Below are 20,708 nucleotides of genomic sequence, written 5' to 3'. Positions count from 1 at the left end.
TAGAGTGTCTGGCTTCCCCTCAGGGAGGTTCCTGGGAACTACTTGGAATTCTCCACTTTTGGGAAATGCTGAAGACAGAGCATTATTAGAGAGAAGACCAGAAGGACACCAGTTACGTATCTGGCTGGCAGTGAAAGACTCCCATTGCATGCAATTGTGTCTGAAGTGTTCTGACAATCAAGTCCGTGCAAAGGCAGAATGGTGGCTACCTGAAAACATGTTTGTCTTTTTATTGTTAATGCTGGGCCTGGAGCTCCGGGGCCTTGTGCTCTCTGGGCAAGTGCCGACCCCTGAGTTCCACCTTCAGTCCTGATGCTGTTTTTCTCACTTATTGCTTTCTGGCTATTCACTGTAGCCCAATTTCTAGCTTTCAATCTAACCCAGGATCAACTCTCATACTGTAGCTAGGTGATCATTTAAAACCCATGGCTCATTGAGCCACATCTCAGTTCAAGGCCTCCCAGTGGCTCCCAGTCCCCTCAGGGTAACCTCAGAGCAGCCTCCAAGCTCTACGGGGCCCTGTCTCAACTAATCCAGTCTCATGTGTAAGCCATTTCCTTCTTTCAGAAGATGAAATGCTCAGCCCATTTTGCTTTGCTGAAGCATCACCTTACAGCTGGGCTTCCTTTAACCTTAACAAACACATTCCAGCCACTACCCCTGGCTCCCTGACCTGGTCTCCGTTTCTGCAGGTTGTACCCCTATCTAAGGCATTCACTATGCTCATTATTCACGGCTGCTCCTGTGCCCTTTAATCCATTAGTGTCCCAAGCAGAGGATGCCTTCCACTGCCTCCTCACTGGAATAGTGCTACACTCTAACACAGCTGAGTAAATTACTTTTTAAAAGGTACTGCTAGTTGGGAGTGGTGGTCCATGTTTGTAGTCCCAGCACTTGAGACACTGTGGCAAGAGAGTCTCAAGTTTAAGACCTGCTTGAGCTATGTATGTAACATGACCCTGTCTCAAAACTAAATGAATTTAAAAGAAAGAATGCTAGCAAGGCCCAGTAACACCTTCAATCCTAGTACTCGGCAGGCAGGCAGATCACTTTTGAGGCCAGCCTGGTTTACAGAATATATTCTGGTCTTTAAAAAGACAAAAAAACAAAAAACTTCCCTTCCCCTAATTCTCAAGGAACTCATAGAAAGAACTGTGTACCCAACTTGGGTCTTTTTTGGGGGAAGGCTTTCTCTGTGTACAATGACTGACTGTCCTTGGAACTCACTCTGTAGGCCAGGCTGGCCTCAAAATGCCTCCCACAACTGCCTATTTCTGCCTCCCCCCAACTGCTAGGATTAAAGACAAGTGCCACAATGACCACCACCAGGCTCCAACTTAGGTTTTATTAGCATTAACTCGTCACCAGCCAGAACATCTCAGTAGGAAAAAGAGTTGGCTATTTATGACCACTGTTCAAGTGGAACTATTAACTCCACCTTTAGCACTGGGATCCCAGAGATAGCGTAATTCAACAAAGCGTCTGAGAACTGTATTGGTATCACTTGTATGAACTGTCCAGGTTCAAGGTCTAAGCCCGTCCTCATCTCACCAGTCTGTTTCCTTTGACAATCCAGGCAAGAACTGCTTAGGTCTGATGCTTCTGGCCCTTACATTTATCTCCAACTTTACTCATACAACTACTTCTGCCAGCGTGTCACCTCTGCTGTCTGCTGTTCACAGACAGAGGAAAAACAGATCCCCAAGATCCAAGTTGTTGGGTCAAAGCTTTAGCCCTAATATAAGCCAGATAAAGCCTCGTTTGTGTAAAGGATGGAGATGGATGAAATTAACATTTAATATCACTTTAAAGCCTTCTGAGCCTGCTTCCAAACCCTGCACAATTACTGCAGAATGAAGGCTTTGATTGGTACACAGAGGTTCCTGGATGTCCTCTCAACTGTGGAAGGTGTGGTGAGGGGTGAAGTCAGGACCAGGGAATGGGAGGGCCACCCCACCCCCAATCTTCTGAGAGTCCCACTGACCTTTCTTAGCCCAGGAGACCATCCTCTGACTGGAGTGCACATAATCTTCAAACACTGTCTGCAATACTGTGGCTCGTTCTCGGATTTCCTGGGGGCCACTGGCACGGGATTTCTGGGCGGGTGATGGAAGGATTAAAGGAGAGACAGAGTTGAAGTCAGGAATAATGAAGCAGTTTATAATAGATTTAATAACAGTAAAATCACACGGCAACCACCCAGGGGCCAACGAGGGTAATCCTTTCAATATTACTAGGGAAAGAAGGGAGCTATAAAGATGTTAAAGTCAAGCAAAGATGAGAACTGCGTAAAAAGGGGGCAGACCAGGTCTGTTTGTTTGTTTGCCTACTTTCCTTCATGACCTCTTACCACTCCTGCTCAAAGTAAAAGACCTTTGGTGGCACTCTGGAGTTTTCCAAGTCTGATTCTGGCATTTTAAATGATGAACCACGGGCTGTTTTTAAAGAACTCTTCTCTCCTAAGACTTTTCTCCCTTATCTACCTCCCCCACGCCCCTTTATCAGTGGAAAAAGCATTTTTTTCCCTAAGACCATTTCAGGGATCTGCCTAAAATTCAGTCTTACAAAGCTACATATCAGCCGGGCGTGGTGGTGCACGCCTTTGATCCCAGCTCTTAGGAGGCAGGCAGAGGCAGGCGGATTTCTGAGTTTCAGGCCAGCCTGGTCTACAGAGTGAGTTCCAGGACAGCCAGGGCTACACAGAGAAACCCTGTCTCGAAAAACCAAAACCAAAACAAAACAACCAAAACAAAAAACCAAACACCAAAGCTATATATCCCTGAATTTTTGAGCTTGCTTCCTCCCTTCCCAGAGGTTGGTTGTGAGTGGTTAAGATTTTTGCTCCAAAAACCTTTAATGGCCAAGCTGAGTTCTGAGGACCTATTAAGAAGCTAGCTTTTCAGTAAGCCATATTCAAAGGCTGCCTGAGTCTCTGCAGCCAGAAGCGCTGCTGTAGCCTCTGAAAACTATTAATATATAGGACCATTTTCATCTTTTACAAGTTCCAGAGGAGAAAAATGTCTTTTAACAACTTCTTCTAGAAAGTACTGATTTTTTATTTCCTCTATCTCACAACAAACACAGGTGCTCTTTCTGACCAGGAGGCTCTGCAGCCTAAGGAGGGGGGCCACTACTCATGTGAAGGGGCTACTGAGCCCCAGACTCAACTCCCATGCGTGGAACCTACACCCTCAGAGGACAGGTGTCAGACCTGTGTCTGACCTTTACTTTGAAGGCCAGAAGAGGAGGAACCAAAGGGAGAGGAGAGCAAGTCTCTGTTTTGGGTAGATACTCCTCTCTGCATTAATAGAGACTTAACAACCTGAAGATGTTTTTGGTGTAGTCACATCGTCCTGCTGCCTATTTGGCTGATGACAGTCTGGCTGATTTCACAGTACACGGTCCCCTAAGGGTTTTATCCACTACAATGTCAGGAAAAGCGCCACTGAGGAGCTGTGTTACCAAAGTGGACATTTGCTATTGTCATTAGCAAGGATTTTTTTCACCCCTTAACTGATGTGAAATGCAAACGTCTCCACTGCCCTCCTTTCGTTAAGCCACCTCAGCAGCACAACTGTCACCTTGCCTGTATTTTTTTTTAATATGAATGTGAAATTAGTGAGGATGCCCTTTCCCCTGGCGGACAGAATCCTCTGTTATTAAAAAGTAAAGCACTTTAATAATGAAAACTTTTTCCTCTTTTTCCTGTGTTTTAACTGTTTAAAATTAATGAGAAGGGCAGAATGGTTGTCAAAGCGATATTGAAAGCCGGGCAGCCAGGACCGAATAAGCACAAAAATCCCTCTAGAGTGTTAAATAAACAGAGCTGCAGCCCTCTCTGGATCCCTCTGTTGGTTATTGTATACATTCTGTAACAGCTCTCAGAATAGATCTGAGAGCCAGGGAGGCAGAGAGGTTTCAGAATTCCAATAAAGGCCTCAAATTAAAGACAGCCTGGTGCGAATTCCAGGAGAAAATTAAAGAGACCTCAAGCTTAAGTGACAGGTGACTTGCTTCTGTGTCACAACTGTCAGGGGATTTAGTGATAATATGGCAATATATTACAAAGGGCTTTTCTTATTCCCCCCTTTAGGTTTCAAAATGAGGCATCTTTTCTTCCCAACCAAAAAAAATTACATATATATAATGTGAGTGTATATACAAGTGAAATGTGTAGAAAATGATAAAATCAGGCTCACACAGTTAAAATGATGAGGTCAGTTTTAGAGAAACGTAAGAAAAAGTTAATGACAGAAAACAATGCATTTAGGAAAAAGCATCTCCTACCACCACTTGCAGAAACACTGCTAAGACTGCCCCTCCTGAGACTGAACGAGGTAATTTTTGGTTGTGGGGAGGACAGTCTAAATTTAAACTGAAGACAGAATGGGGCAGAGTTCGGCAGTGCCACCTCAGCCTTAGACAGGTAAACGCTCCTGTAATGAGAGCGGGTCAGAGCCCCCAGGCTTGTGAGCAGGCAGCACTGCCTCTCCCACCCTCACAGACACAGGCTGGCTACTGGCTAATGAAGCCAACCTACAGCTAGCAGACCACAGGCAGTTGAGAAAAACATGCCTCCAGCCCCTACTGGCTCTTGGTGTGCCTTTGTCCGCAACACCCCACTGATCCTCCAGACAAAAGATCATGGGAAATGATGAGGTAGGGGCTCTGATGGGATTTTAACACTTCCCAATGCCAGGGACAGTTTGGAGAATTTTATAAGCAGAGCTCACAGGACAAAAAAAAACTTGTAGAAGACCATGCTGGGAGGGTGCACACTCTGCGGGAACTTCACAACACCAGAGACTGAGACACTGCAGTGAGACCAGGCTGGACCCCTCCACCTAGGACAAGGTTTAGACGGTGGCGGTGGCACACAGCGGTGTGTGCAGTCGAGGTATTGTGCTGAACAGCCATCTTCCAAGCTATTTAACTAAATGGAAGGGTTTTATTTTAATCACTTTCTTGCCTAGCTAAGCTTCACCCCATGGTCCCCAGAACCTTCTGAGAGCCTCCCAGTCAAGCTGAAAGATCAAATTTATTCTCTTTGTAGGGAGGTGAACACTCACACCCAGACGCAGCTGTATATATATTTCATACACCTAAATATGAAATATACATTTTACAGATGCTTCACTAGCTCTCTCTCTGTTCACAGAAGCCCAAAACTGTGTGTGCCAAAGGGACATTTACCATGGGCTCGAGTGGAGCTGGTGAAGTAGAAGGGATGGTAACGAGGTGCAGTGTTTGTATGCTGGCCACTTGTGCATCTGCTGCAGAGCTGTCTGCACTGCAGGCAGTGAGTAGCCAGGACAGGTACACTTTTCATGAGGAACAGAATGGAAGCTGGACCCCTCACTCCCTGCACCCTCCTAGGCCAGATAGCTCTGTGATTAACAACATAGCAACTGAGATCAGAGAGTCCTTCTTCTGAGTTAAAACGAGGCTTGGTTCTACAAACCAGGTCTCAATCAACAGAAGTCTAGTGCGGTGAATTTAGTTTTCTCAGTTAGTCACATCTAACAATAACAGTGAAAACCCAATCTTAGCATTTCTCCCTCAAATAAACAGCAGCAAATTATAAAATTATAAAAGCATTCAATTTATTCCTGCCAAAAGGTGGGAGCCTAGGGTGAGGCGATGATATGGTCTCTGCTCTGGAGAACGCTCACTGTTTGAAAGCATGCCAGGCTCTTTCTGCCTCATTTCATTCAACCCCCAGGCAACCCTCAAATATGGGCACTCTCATAATCTTTCTGCAGAAAGGAAGACTGAGTTCCTGCCCAAGGCCACAGAGGTACCAGCTGTAAGGCAAGGACTCAAGTCCTGGCTCACTCGACTCTTACGACTCTTGCCCAGAGAGTCTCTTACAATGGCTCTCAGGGCTCAGGACGTCTTTGAGGCTGGCCCCCAGCCAGGAAGAGGCTTAAGGAGAAGGCCACAGAAGGGCAGATGTTAAGAATGACATGGCCAGTTGCTGAAAGGACAGAGGGAAATGCAGCTGCTCTGCTCCTTCCCTGGGGACACGGGTGCTGTTCAGACTTACACAACAATCACAGCCCTGGGGAAAAGTCTGAATTCAGGGATAAAGACTACTCAAACCAAAGCTGGTCTCAGAAACAAGCTACAGAAGGCTAAGTTTGATCCAACCTTTAGAATTTCATCTTGTCATTTTCCAGCTGGTTCTCATTTCTGGACGGCAGGCGGATACTCATGATCCATTTATTTATTAGGATACAGCACCGGTGGCACAGTGTGCAACTACAGTGCTAGCCTTCTGTGCCTGCAGTAGTACACTGGGTGTTTACTCTGCAGTAGTACACTGGGTGTTTACTCTGCAGTAGTACACTGGGTGTTTACTCTGCAGTAGTACACTGGGTGTTTACTCTGCAGTAGTACACTGGGTGTTTACTCTGCAGTAGTACACTGGGTGTTTACTCTGCAGTAGTACACTGGGTGTTTACTCTGCAGTAGTACACTGGGTGTTTACTCTGCAGTAGTACACTGGGTGTTTACTCTGCAGTAGTACACTGGGTGTTTACCCTGCAGTAGTATACTGGGTGTTTTAGGGTTGTTTCTTACACTACCTCATTCTCTCCTTTGAGTGACTACTGTATATCTCAATTTTACACATGAAGAAGCCTAGGCTTGCAAAGGCCCAGAGTTTCCCAGAGGCACCCAGCTGAGGAGTGTGAGCCAGGGATCACTCCTCTGTAACTCCCAAGCTCCCTGCTGACACTGTGGAGCTGGACTGGAACCACGGTGAAGTAGCCAGAGCAACATTAAAACATAAACACTCTAAACACAAGAGTTACAGAATAACTGACGTGTGCAAAGACAGTGCATCTGTGCCAGCCGCTCAGCCTCTTAGAAAGGGACTGAGAGGCTCACTCTAGTGTGGCAAGATGTTTCACACAGAAAGTCACTGAATATAGCTTGCTGATGAAAACTCCCTCAAGTGTGCTCTGGAAAAGAGCTGAAGCCAGGGCCAGATAAATCTAGCCCCTGCCTCAAACGAAGTATCGATTCAAATAAAGGCACCTGAGACATGATGGAAATATCACAGCCTGATCTAAGTGGGTCTGATTTTCCCACTCTATCATCAGGCCTAAGAAAATAAATGTAAAATATTCACATAATTAGTCAAATCATATAGAGCAACACACATGTGCACATAGCATACTAAGCAATGGACTAGAGGGGCAGGGCCGAGCTAGAGGCAGCAGGGAGGGGCTGCTGCTCAGGCCTGCGGGCACAGCTCGGTATCTCCATATGGAGCTGCATGGATAGTAAACATTTTTCTTCTTAATGATCTCAACTTTATTCTTCCTCTGTAGACAGTGCAGTCACATTAAAAATGGGGAACCTAAGTATGTCTGAGAGACAGACAGCGATATTTATTTCTTCCCCCGTGCTATACGGATGAACAGGTCTAGCCAGTGGTCCTTGCTGATGATCTGGAGAGGGGCCACCACCTGGGTGAACTTACACTGCTGGCTCCAGACTCAATGCCCTAGACCTCCTTTCTGCAGAGCCTGCTGCTGCCTGGCAGGCCTCCAGAATGGACTGGTGCCCATTAACAGGATGAGACTAGCAAACATCCAGAGGGAAGAGAAGGGAAAACAAAACAAAACAAAACAAAACAAAACACCACAATCAAGGTCTAACTTCATCTGATGTTCATGGTCCTTGGAATGTACATTCTGTTTGGCAGAAGACACAGTGCACACATAAAGTCTCCATCAAGATATGAAGCACTCACCTGGGCTCCCCTTTGTCTCCTTTTAAAACAATCATCCTTTGCCAGGACAGCCAAAATATCTTCCATCTTAATCTCACCAACACTGTAAGGGGAAGAGCACAAGAAAGTCAGCCTTTTCCTTTCCCAGAGATAGCCCAGATTCTGACGTATAAAACCAGTCCATTCTGAAACGAGACCCGAGGACATGCAACATCTGAGGAAGGGGACAGCAGGCTAGAGAATACCTCAGCTGGTACAGGAACTTGCTACCAAGCCTACAGCCCGACTTCAACCACTAAGACCTTGAAGAAGAGAAGTGAATCTCACAGTTGCCCTCTGACCTTTACACTTTTACCTCCCCAATACAAAAAACTGTCAAGAAGAAGAGGATCTCCTCCCCCTCCTTTTTGTTGTTTGTTTGTTTGTATAGCCCTGGCTGTCTTGGAATTCACTCTGTAGACCAGGCTGGCCTCAAAACTCATAACAATCTTTGCCTCCTGAGTACTGGCATTAAAGACAGGTAATTAAAGATAAAGGCATTAGGAAAAAGGAAAGGTGGGCAACAGGCCAAGTCAGCCAGTGTCCCTGCTGCTGGGCCTAAAGCAGGTTACCTCACATGGGGGTCTTCCTTGTATCTGCCCATCCATCTTGCCTTCATTTTCCTTTCTTCATCCCCCCCTTTGAGGCAAGATCTCATGTACCCTAAGCTGCTGGTCTCTCATCATGGAACCAAGGCTGTTCTAGATCCCCCTGCCTCCATCCAGTGCTGGGGTTACAAGCAAATATCACCATATTAGGCTTCTACCATCTCCCCTTCCTTTATTTGTATGTGTTTGTGTGTGTACATCGGTACACACATAATGTGACTTATGCATGGTAATCAGAGAGTAACTTCAGGAGTGAGTTCTACCATGTGGGTTCTGGGTATGGAGTCAGGTCAGCTGCCTTGCCAGCCCTCTGCCATTGCTTCATCCTAAAGCGTAGTTACCAACACAGTAGGCTTATTTCTTGACATAATTACTTGAACAGGCAAGAATATCATTTCACATAGGCTGCTGTGCAAGATCCTTAACTACTGGACAAGGTCTGCAATGACAGTGGTAAGTGTCCTGGCTCTAGAGAATCTTTGATGCTCTGGTCTCTAAACCATTCAGGAATGAAGACCAAATGATCCCCTAAGACCTGTAGCCACAAGAAAACTGCTGAAGGCAGAAATCAAAACAAGGGAGCATTACTGGCCTCTGGGAAGAGCATGGCAGGCTCCAATGCACTTGGCAACTACAAGGTCATGGCTCTAGAACTGGGGAGCAACACAGAGGCACAACTAGAGACAGGAAATGTGAAAGGCTAAGCTCATGTTCCAGAGGAACGGGAAGGAGAAGCTCCAGGGGAGAGAAACAGATCATGAAAAGACAAATGATTTTGTAGTATATTTTCTATCTGTTTTTTGAAAATGTTAATAGCAAATTAAACCACAAATGGAAACCTCTTTTGGGTGAAGACAATTCTCTCTCCCCAGTGGTTACTGTGACAAGGCTGTGAATGAAACTGCCACATCTGACAGCTACTCACCTGAGACCTGTCAACTCTCCTGAGCCAACCCTACCCCACCCCGCCCCGAGCACCCACAGACACATGAAGGAGAGATTCCGTTAAAGCAGGGAGAGGTAGCTTCAGGAGTGAAGGGCTGGGAAGACAGAAAGACAGAAGGAAAGGGCAGGACATTCCTTCCCCCAGAAGCAGTTTCTCCCAACCCGTGAAAGACAGAGACATATATATGGTGGCTGACTCTGAGGATGGGACAGGGGCACTTGTCCCACGTGACTCCTTTGTGTCATCTTTGGGGCAGGCAGAGACAGACACTAATGGAAAATTGTGATGTGGGGCTTGGGGCTCACAGCTACAATTACAGTATGTAGGGGCTAAAGCAAGAGGACTGGTACAAGCCCAAGGCTAGCTTAGGCCATGCGGTGAGTTTAAGGCCAGCCTGGGCTACAGAGTAAGACCCTATCTCAAAAAAGTTAAACAAAACAACAAAACACAATTTTGGGGGTGAAATTTTAAAAGAAGGGAAAAGGTGATAAAGAGCTAGGAATAGAAATAGTGATTAAACAACCACCAAACTAATTCAGCCCCAGGAAAGAAAGATGCCTTTGCCAGTATAAGATTAGGCATCGGCAAACAGGAATGGCAAAGTTTAAAGGTCTTCTTCCTAGGCTGAGGCAGTGCTTCTGAGAAACAAAGCAGATCTATTATGATTAGTTCAGTCCCATGGACAGAGCTGAACAGGACATGAATACATACATCCAGCATGCTCTGAGGAAGCATATACATTTTAGCAAATCAGTAATGACTTTCTTAGCAACACTGAAACAGGAAGGAACAAGCTCCATAAACAAGTGGAAAGGACAGAGAAACAAAGCTGAGCACTGAGATGGAGGTGGCAACGGCCTGGGCTCCTGTCTCCTGTCCAGTATGCTAGAGTGGATTGTGAGGAGAGCTCTGCATCTTCCATACAAGAGCATATACCCCTCCTCCACTGCCTTGTTCTTTTAATGATTAACATTCCCTTTAATTTTCAAAAATGTCCTGGGCTATTTCTGTCTATTGCATATAATGTAGTGACTTTTAAAAGTTTTAAAGATTCTTAATTATTTACTTACTTATTCTTTTTTTGGTGTGTGTGTGTTAGTCATAATTTTTTTTTATTAGATATTTTATTTACATTTCAAATGTTATCCCCTTTCCTAGTTTCCCCTCTGAAAACCACCTATCACCTCTCCCCTCCCCCTGCTCCCCAACCCACCCACTCCCATTCCTGGTCCTGGCATTCCCCTACACTGGGGCATAGAGCCTTCACAGGATCAAGGGTCTCTCCTCCCATTGATGACCAACTAGGACATCCTCTGCTACATATATAGCTAGAGCCACAAGTTCCACCATGTGTTTTCTTTGATTGGTGGTATAGTTCCAAGGAGCTCTGGGGGTACTGGTTAGTTCATACTGATGTTCCTTCTATGGGGCTTCAGTCCCCTTCAACTCCCTGGGTATTTCTCTGGCTCCTTCATTGGGGACCTTGTGCTCCGACCAATGGATGGCTGTGAGCATCCACTTCTGTATTTGCCAGGGACTGGCAGAGCCTCGCAGGAGACAGCTATATCAGCCTCCTGTATGTAGGCTCTTGTTGGCATCTGTCTAGTGTCTGGGTTTGGTGGTTGTTTATGCAGTGGATCCCCATGTGGGGCAGTCTCTGGATGGTCCTTCCTTCAGGCTCTGCTCCGAACTTTGTCTCTGTAACTCCTTCCATGGGTACTGTGTTCCCTCTTCTAAGAAGGAACGGAGTATAAAGTATAGTCTTTATTATTGCTTTTTAAGACAGTGTATCATGTAGACCAGGCTGGCCTTGAACTAAATAGCTGATGACCTTGAACTTCTGATCCTCCCAAGTGCTATGATTACAGGCCTGTAGCACTCCTCTCAGTTTTCAGGGCACTTGGACTGGAATCAAGGGATTTGTGTGTATTAGCAAGCACTCTACCAACTAAGCTCTAACTCCATTCAGCTCCAGCTCTTGCAATGGGGTGTTCTCATCAGTTTATTTTAGTTTGTATTTAAGTCAAAGCAACAGCCTGGATATAGGTATCAACAGAATGCTCCTGCAGACTGTGACAGAGGGAACAGGCCTCTAGAGCACCCTGAGCAGGCAATGGAAAGGGTGAGTGAATAGACCCTGCAGGGCTAGACTAGGAGTTAAAGCTGCGAGGGAAGATGGGCTGCTATGGGGCATGCTGATATCCTTTCCCATGACTACACTGCTCTGGCCCCAGCATAGGATGCTGAAGATACTTTCTACATGTGCATAGATTGTAGAGAGAGGAGCATTACAGTGCTACGTTGCTCCCTCTGCTGAGAATCAGCAGGGAAAACTGAGAACCAGATCTAGCAACAGGTTTCCAACTCAATTTGCCAGGACTCCTCAAGAACACCAGCCTAGGAAAAGGGCAGCCCAGACACTGACTGCCACAAGGAGCACCATAAGCCCCAGACTGGAGGACCCTGAATCCAGCTGGACAGATCACCAGAGCCAAGAGATAGCAACCTGACCAACATGGGGCCTCATGAGAGCAAACAAGTGTACCATGGAACAAAACCACTCTTTTCCTTGACAGACTGTTAAGATGAGGAACAAGGCAAAGAGAAAGAAAACCCAAGCCTTATTTTTACCTTAATTTAAGCCCATTTGAATGACAACCAGGAATGGGTGTCCACCTCTCCATCAGAGGTAGCCAGTGAACTCTGTCTCAGCCCACAAATGCCCACACCAACAATTCTGAGAGTTGTTGGAAATGTCACTAGACAGAGAGCACTGCCTACTGGGAAATGGTAAGAGTTGGTGGGATAGCCACACACAGCTTGGCAAGTCTGCAGTCAGCCATGCTGCCATCTCACACCAGGTCTCCATCACTATTTACAACTTTGTAAAGGAGGAGAGAATGTCCTTGGAGTTTCATGTTTTACATAAAATGTATGGCTGGTCAAAGAGGAAAAGACAGGGAGAGTCCCTGTACTCAGCAGCTCCACAGAGACACGCAGACACCGGCACACCACACAGCATCAGTGTTCAATAACACCTGAGCAGCCAACAAGACTTCTGGGCTTGGCAGGCATCATGTCCCAGCACCTTGGGCAGACACATGGCTCTTTCAGGGCTTCCAAACAGACTTGTATCCACCATCCCGCCATGTCTGAGTAGAAGAAATTCTTAAAAGTAGGCCTGTGTCAGACACTGCATGCCTTTACAAGCTCACTGCCAGAGCCTGTGACTTCAGGAATCAGAGAATTTATGGAAGACAGGACAAGACCTTGTAAATGGCCCAGGCCAACAACCATTTCCATGTGAGCTTCCCACAGAGGCACGAGGCCAGGTATCTGACAATCCTACACACGCACAAGATGGAAACCTGGCGATCCTGGCTGCAGCTATGCAAACAATGCCTTGTTCTGACTACTTTGAGGATCCCGTTTCTTCCTGAAAGAAAAAGACTGTGTGCTAAGCAAAAATATTCTTACTTCTATAAAGACAAATCAGCACTGAAGCTGTTAAGATGCTAACTACAAGGATGAAAATTGAGAATGAAGAGGCTTCTGAGAAGCTGGCGTTAAGGGTATGCCTCCTACTGAGAAGCTGAAAAGCCGGGGGCACAGACACCCTGGAAGTTACTGGCACTGCAATGAGAACTGCCAGGTGTGAATGGTACTGAGGGTTTCAGTTTTTGCCATTGGCTATTCTGGAACTCATTTAGGGATCACAAGGGTTAATGGCTCTTCAGCAGCTTACAAGGCCCATCCACTCAAAAAGCGACAGAATGTTAATTATGTGAAATCTGCTGAAACCCCTTTCAGGTTTCTGACTCACTTGATTTTGTGAGAAGCCAACGAGTTGACATATTCTGCCTCCGAAGGAGCCAAAATGAGCAGGCTGCTCCCATGACAGCCAATCCGGGCAGTTCTTCCGATGCGGTGAATGTACTCTGCAGGTGAAGACGGAGCACTGTACTGAAAAGGACAATGCAAATGAAGGCGTTCATAGATAAAGGGACTGCCGCTAATAGGAAGAGCAACAACCCTCACCTGGGTACCGGGCTAGGGCTACTCTAACACAATTGGAATCCGTCATTAATCAACCTGAAGCTGTTGGCTTCACTGAAACAAGGCTCTTCCTTTTCCAGATTGCATCTTTTCACTAAGGTGACTGTGCAAGGTGAAATGTAAGCAGGTGGGTAAATTTCTCCAGGATGACCACATGACCTTGGCCTACTTCCTTGGTAGATACAGCAGCTGGGAGGCAGTAACAGTGGACAAGAGGCACAAGAATGAAGGATACCAACCAGTGTGCTGGCAGAGTCCATCTCTGCTGTTTGCTCCAGGGGCAGGCCAACCACCTCACTGGTGTGGACGTAGACCAGACCATTAAGAGCAGACAGTGCAGATTTCTGCTATGGGGAGTGTGCTCCTGACTCAGGGAAAGGGCAAGTTCCCATTCAGAACAGGCAGGCATCTTGTTATCTTTGGCAGTAACCCTGCCACCATTAGAGTTAAGTGACCTCTCTCTTTCCTTTCCTTTCCTTTCCTTTCCTTTCCTTTCCTTTCCTTTCCTTTCCTTTCCTTTCCTTCTTTTGTCTTTCTTTGCTGCTACACAAATCAAAGACTAGCAGTCCAAGGTGAAGATATTATATGAAAAGCCAGTCATTGTAAACTTGTCAATATTCACAGTATGAAACTTCCCATAATCAAATCAGAGCCTACCCCTGGCACACTAAAATCACTCCTGACTTCCCATCTCCCACTGGTTCTGTGGCCAGCATTTCAGAAAGAGACACAATACTTCTAGTTCCAGCATGATCACTTATGACTAGCAGATCAAGATCAGATTTTCCAGCCTAAGACAGGCAAGAAATGCCACAAAATTCGAATAAACCATGAGTCACGTAAACAGGGCACATGTCCCCTGGCCCCTACAGACAGACTTAAAAATACCATTCTGCAGACTAATAAAAAGGAACAACAGCAATAACAAAAACCCAAAGAAGAAGAAGAACAACAACAACAAAAAAAAGCCAAATGAAACCCAGTGCTACCACCTTTACCCTCCGGCAAAGTGTCTAAGGCAGGGAGGTGTGTGTAAGATGCTGTCAGGACCTTAATTGCTCCCTGCAGGTCAATGTACATGGACACAGTTCTCAGGACAGCTGAGCCATTTCCTTCTGAACACAATGAGGCCTCCCAGGGGCCTGGGTAACTCCTGTTATTTTCCTACTCTGGAAACTTTGGTTTGTGACATGAATTAGTCTGGAAGCAGAAGAACTATGCCCTCTCCTGAGAATGCCGTCCTGGCTGTTCTGCTGCAGTGCTGCAGAGGGGCTGGGCTAAGGAAAGATGTCAGAACTGTCGAGATGTGGCTGGCTGCTGCCTGGTTACCAGGGCAACACCCAAGAGGGTAATAACGATCATTCAATGCATCTTTTCATGCTCATATACTCACACCTCAGTGACTAGAAGATTACCTGAACAATCCAGGTGACTTGTGGGAGATCCAAGCCTCGAGATGCAACATCCTTTAAAACAAAGAGAATATGGTTTATGATTTAAAATTGAGTTTCTCTACTTTTTTTTTTTTTTTGAGACAAAATTACTGCTCTGTGGTTCTAGAACACTGTAACCCAGGCTGGCCTTGAATTTTCCTGCCTTGGTCTTATCAATGTGTGTTACTACTCCTGGCCGAATATCTGAAATTGTAATACTTAGTAATACAAATTCTGCAGACAGACAAAGACAGACAGACAGACAGACACACACACACACACACACCACAAGGCATACACTTAGGATTCTGAATACAACTTTAGATGGCTTAGAGCCCACTGAATTCCATCTTATTAAAATTCTGAATCAGGAGCTAGCAAGATGGCTCAGAGGGCCAAAGCTCCTGTCATCAAGCTTGACCACCTGAATGTGATCCTTAAAACTTACATGATAGAAATAGAGGACCAATTCCCACATGCTGCCCTCTGACTTCCACACACGTACCAGGCAATGCAACCCATCCATACCCTATGCATAAATATAAAAAACTCAGATCTGGACTAAGTTAGACAAGATTCTTTTATAACTCATAACACAATGTGCAGGTCAGCCCAAGACCTTAGATTGCAGCTGACACTGTACCACATAAGAATTCTGAAATCTTGGACAGCTTCGATGGCAAACACCTTTAATCCCAACACTTGGGAGACTGCAGGGAGGAGGATCAGGAACTGAATCAGCTACACAGCAAGTGTGAGCCCCACCTGGGCTATTAAAAGACCATGTTTAAAACACACAAATAACCATCCCTCAAATAAAAGTAAAAAGTTATTTAAAATGTACCATGGACCACTATCCCTAGCCCTTCAATATCAGCAATGCCAAGAAACAAGTCACATAGCATGCTGTCATCCTTTTGGAATACCCCTCCTCAAGGCACTCACTTGTAAAAGCTATAGTATTTATTGAGGACCCTGCCTGTTGGGTTTAGTGCAGGAAGGATTAAGTAATTTCCAGTCATTTCTGGGAGTTAAGATGAGGATACATTCCAAACCTGCCCATCACTTCAAAGACCTGATTGGACAGCTAAGAAGTCATAAAAGGGACAGAGATTTATTTTCCCTTTCAATTGGTCACCATTCAAAGAGCCAAAATTCTCAGCTCTCTATCTGCCATTCTGGCAGACTAGATGGAAGCACCCAGTCTATAGCGGTAATATGCACTCAGCTTTCACATTTAAGTCGAGCAACCATAAGCAAGAGTCCAGCATTCAGCATTTTACATACGGCAACTCAACTAATTCTTATTTAAAAATTATTCCGAGTATTTAATTGGGGGGGGGTGGCGTACACACCACTGCACATGTGTGGAAGTCAGAAGAAGGCCTGTGGCATTGGTTCTCGCCTCATATACAGGATTCCTAGGACTACAATCATGTGGTCAGGCTTAATAGCAAGTTCCTTTATTTGCAGCACCATCTCACCAACCTGCCTTGCCTAATCTTAAAAACAGCTATCATCTCCATTTATCAGGATAAAAAAACAAGGTTTGAAGACTAGGATACAACTATGTGGTAACTTCAGGTGCAGCTTGCTTCACTTCTTCTTGTCAACAGTGTCCTGCACTGTGCAGGAGATGCTGGATGGGAACGCAGCACTCAACACTCTGCGGCAGGGAGTCTGGTGAGGCTTGGAAAGCACATCTGCACTTGCCCCCGAGAAAGCAGCCTCACTGCCACAGAGATGCTGGCAAAAGGCAATACCAGGTAAGTAGAAGCTATTCCTTCAGCAGTGTCAATGAAGAAACACACTGAACAAAAGATAGAAAAAGAAGAAAATTCCACTAACTTGGAGAGTTTCTAAGAAACTTTGTGTATGTGTAAAATGCTTTTGTGTAAGAAACATAAGCATACTTGTACATATATATGTGTGTGTGTGCATATATGTATATGTGTATGTATGTGTATATATATATTATTCTTCTTTTTTTTAAAAATAATCACTGTTCTTTTTTCGCTACCTTCAGGAAGAGAAGACCAGGAGAAAGATTTGCCAAAGACACACAGTGGACACTAGAGCGTCTGGTGTGAAGGACGGTGATCAGCTCTTATGCAGTAGGAGTCAGGATGGTCTATGATACCTCTTGCTAAAAGCTAAAGCCTAGAAACCAAATCTCATCAACTGTCTAGAACCAATTATTAATTTGCAGAGATACAGGAGATAGGAACATGCTAAACAACTCCAAAAAGGTGCACCTCAGAAGGAGAGCGTAAGAAAGTGAGAGCTTGAGGAGGTCAGCAGGTGCTGTGCGTGGCAGGCAGGCAGGCGGGATGCCCCAAACCCATACAGAACTTGGCACAGTGGTGCCTGTCTACGTGTCCAATGAGTCAATGGAGGCAGAAAAGTCCCTGGAAGCTCATGGGCCAGTCAGCATACACAGTGGGAAACAACAGAGGGAACTTGTCTCAAATAGGTAGGAGAGGGCTGACCAAAGTTGTACTCTAACCCCATACACGGGCAAGGTCATGCTCACACTTGCACACTTACGCACACATACAGGAAAAGAATTAAGAAACAAATGATCTGATTTCCACAGCCAAAAAAATCTGGGGGTGAGGGTGGGAGTATCAATGAGAAATAATAATAAAGAATTCATTAATTAGATGGATGAATACTCCAAAGGAGGCTCAAAACTGCCAACAGCTATGTGTGGTGGTTCACACCTTATAATTCCACAATCCCAGTTTTCAGAGGCAGAGTCAGGATCGTGAAACTGAGCTAAAATCCAGCCTCATGTACATAGCTAGCCAGGGCCACACGGTGAAAGCTTGTCTCACACAACAAAAAGTACCTGATTTCCAGACAGAGAAATTCAGGGTGGTTCTTACATTTCTGTTTATATTTTCTTACGGTGCTTGCTTTGTTTTAAAGAATAGGTGTTATCATTTTCCCTGAAATTTTGATATAGAAAACTTTCAACCTACAGAAGAGTGAGTGTCCACCATCTCTTCTGTAACACATCAACTGCTAACCCTTACCACATTTGCTTTCTCCTTCCATCTGAACAGACACAGGAGACACAGAGTTGAGTGAATGTGAGATACATGCAAACACAATCTTTAATTGTCTATCTAAAGCCACGTGCAAATGTCGTGACATTTCAGTCTGCAATACTTTAGGAAGGGCTCCCACGTCAAACAGTTCTATTCTACCAGCTACCATATGCAACTCCAAGAGAATGAGAAACAGTTTTCTCATCAATACTCAGTGGCAAATTTCTCCACTCAAACTGAGATGACTTGTAAAAATACTTTGCCTTCCAGTCCAGAAATGAGCAATGAATGCAGTCCTTGCTCAAGAGTTATAGACTTCCTTAATCTGAAATGGTGCCAATAGTGGTTTGAATGAAAATGGCCCTCCAAAGATTCAAAGGGAGTGGCATAATATTGGAGTTATGGCCTTGTTGGATGGAGGGGGACTTTGAGGTTTCAGAAGCTCAAGCCAGGCCCAGTGTCACTCACTCTCTTCTTACTGCCTAATTATCCAGATGTAGACCTCTCAGCTACTTCTCTGGCACCATGTCAGCCTGCATGCTGTCATGCTTCCTGACACAATGATAACATAGACTAAAACCTCTGAACAATAAGCCAGGCCCAGCTAAATGTTTTCCTTTGTAAGAGTTGCCATGGTCCTGATGACTCTTCACAGCAGTAGAACACTAACACAGCATCCCTGCTTCCCACTGTCTTTTGAATTTTAATTTCTTTATGTGTATGTGTGGGCCTGAATATATGTGCACACAGGTATAGTGGAGACAAGAAGAGGGTGTAGGATCCCCGGGAACTGGAGTTTTTACAGGTGGTTATGAATTGCTGATGTGGGCACTAGGAACCAAACCCAGGTCCTCCCAGGTCCTGCAGCAGGTGCTCCTAATTGCTGAACCAGTTCCTTGTTTAGTTTTTTTGATGCTGTCCCAAGAAACATCCCAAACTTCAGGTATTCCTACTTGCTTTCCACATGGTAAGGTTCAGGCAGGAGTCTGGCAGAAACGGTATCTTTAGGGTGCTATGGACCATATGTGGTTCCATGACATTGGGAGGCCTACGAGCTGAACACGGGAAACAATCACGGGAATAAGTGGTGTCTACCAGCTCTTTCTACTGATAAGGGACATAACTGGGAAGTCAGGCTTAAAGTCATGGTAGCATCATTTCCCTAAACATTTCACCCAAGGATCTCAGTTCTATGGATATTCCTTGTCTGTATCAACTGCTACCCTGGTGATACAAAGAATGACTAAATCCACCCGGCTTTCCTTAATTTCATTGCTGAGACATGTTGGGGTTAAAAACAGCTTCCCAACTGGGTAGTATTGGTGCATGCCTTTAATCCCAGCACTTGGGAGACAGGCAGGTGGATCTCTGTAAATTCCCGGTCTACATAGGCTACACAGAATAACCCTGTCTCAGGGGAGAAAACCAGCCCCCCCCACCACCTTTTTTTTTTTAAAGATTTATTTATTTATTATATGGAAGTACATTGTAGCTGTCTTCAGAAACTCCAGAAGAGGGAGTCAGATCTCATTACGGATGGTTGTGAGCCACCATGTGGTTGCTGGGATTTGAACTCTGGACCTTCGGAAGAGCAGTCGGGTGCTCTTACCCACTGAGCCATCTCACCAGCCCCCCACCACCACCTTTTTAAAGTAAGGATTTTATCAGTGTATAGGCTCAGGCCTTTACTACAAACACTTGAGAGATAGAGGCAGGCAGATCTCTATGAGTTTGAAGCCAGATTGGTTTAGAACAGCAAGTTTCAGGCCAGTGAGGGTTACATAATGAAACTCTGTCCAAAAAAAAAAAAAAAAGTCAAAACAATGACTAAAAGTAAGAATGTAGACAAACAAGTCTCTCCTAAGTTTCTGTAAAAAGTAAGATAGGACTGAACAAGAGGCCTGAGCAGGATGGGGCTGCACTGCTAAGTGTATAAGTAGAAGCTTACGCCATTAGCCCAACATCCTTCAAGTGCCTGAAGCTGGTGCTGTGGAGCTCATGATCTAGAAAATGTTTCAGAAAGCAGTCTAGAATGTTCTCTCCCAACAGGGAGCAAGAGAAGCTCTCAGTAGAACCTACTGCTAATGTTTGGGAAGACTGATGGTTCTTCAGTCTGCTAATTGGCTTTCAGTGCTCTGTTGTGGGGACACAAAGAAGGTGTGCTCTTGAGCTTTACAGACAGGCTTGGTGAAAAGCTAATGCTTTGCTACTTGGGATAGACAGAGATAACTACAGCAGCATCTAGATGAAACTGAGGCTGGAAAGGCCATGCCTGGCTGTCACAAGTTCCACCCCACATAGCAAGCTTAGTAAATGCAACAAGGAGAGACATTAAATTCTACAATAGGACTGAAGGTGCAGCCTAGTGGTGCAGCACTTACCTGGTATGTGTGAGGCCTTGAGTGAGCTTCCCAGCACTACAGAACAACCCAAACCAACAGTTGATATCGTGACACTTACTGAACCCAAATGTGCTGAAGCAGGGTGTGCTGAAGGACACATGCAGCCCTAGGCACTGGTATGACAGTTTTCTCATCTACCACTTCTACTTCAGCCAGCTATCTACCCAGTCTCTGGCAGCCTTGCTAAGGAGCAGGCTGATCCTGAACTCCATTCCTCCCATCTCAGCCTCTCAAGCGAAGGCTGTTGCCATGTGTCACCTCAGGCCGTTTCTTTTGTTGGGTAGAGCTTTTGAATAGCAGGGCACTTTTCGCCTATGTTTAATCCAGACACTTTCTGCATCCCCTGCCCAGGCACCAGAGGCGGAGGGAAGGATATTAGACCTGGTCCATACTAGGAAGGACTGGTTCCAGTATGGCAGCAGTGGGAGCC

General features: G+C 45.4%; 1 protein-coding gene across 4 annotated transcripts in view; it reads right to left on the bottom strand.

Moving 5' to 3' along the window:
- Ddx31 (DEAD/H box helicase 31) overlaps positions 1 to 20,708 on the bottom strand; it is a 65,170-nt gene that overhangs the window by 16,589 nt on the left and 27,873 nt on the right. For 2 of the 4 annotated variants that reach the window (NR_156412.1, XR_374082.3), the window contains 4 exons: positions 14,806 to 14,856; positions 13,158 to 13,272; positions 7,763 to 7,844; positions 1,985 to 2,096 (listed from right to left, as the gene is read on the bottom strand). Coding sequence is in view for 2 of the 4 variants with exons in the window: in NM_001033294.3 (NP_001028466.2) it covers positions 1,985 to 2,096; positions 7,763 to 7,844; positions 13,158 to 13,297; positions 14,806 to 14,856 (385 nt within the window). In the remaining 2 variants the exon portion in view is untranslated. Of the gene's footprint in view, positions 1 to 1,984; positions 2,097 to 7,762; positions 7,845 to 13,157; positions 13,298 to 14,805; positions 14,857 to 20,708 lie in introns of all 4 variants that reach the window. The other 2 variants (NM_001033294.3, XM_030249814.1) reach the window with 1 other exon arrangement.

This window comes from Mus musculus, chromosome 2 (assembly GCF_000001635.26).
Source record: "Mus musculus strain C57BL/6J chromosome 2, GRCm38.p6 C57BL/6J".
NCBI lineage: Eukaryota > Metazoa > Chordata > Mammalia > Rodentia > Muridae > Mus > Mus musculus.
The sequence above is the reverse complement of the archived record's forward strand: the minus strand, read 5'-3'. Positions and strand labels throughout refer to the sequence as shown.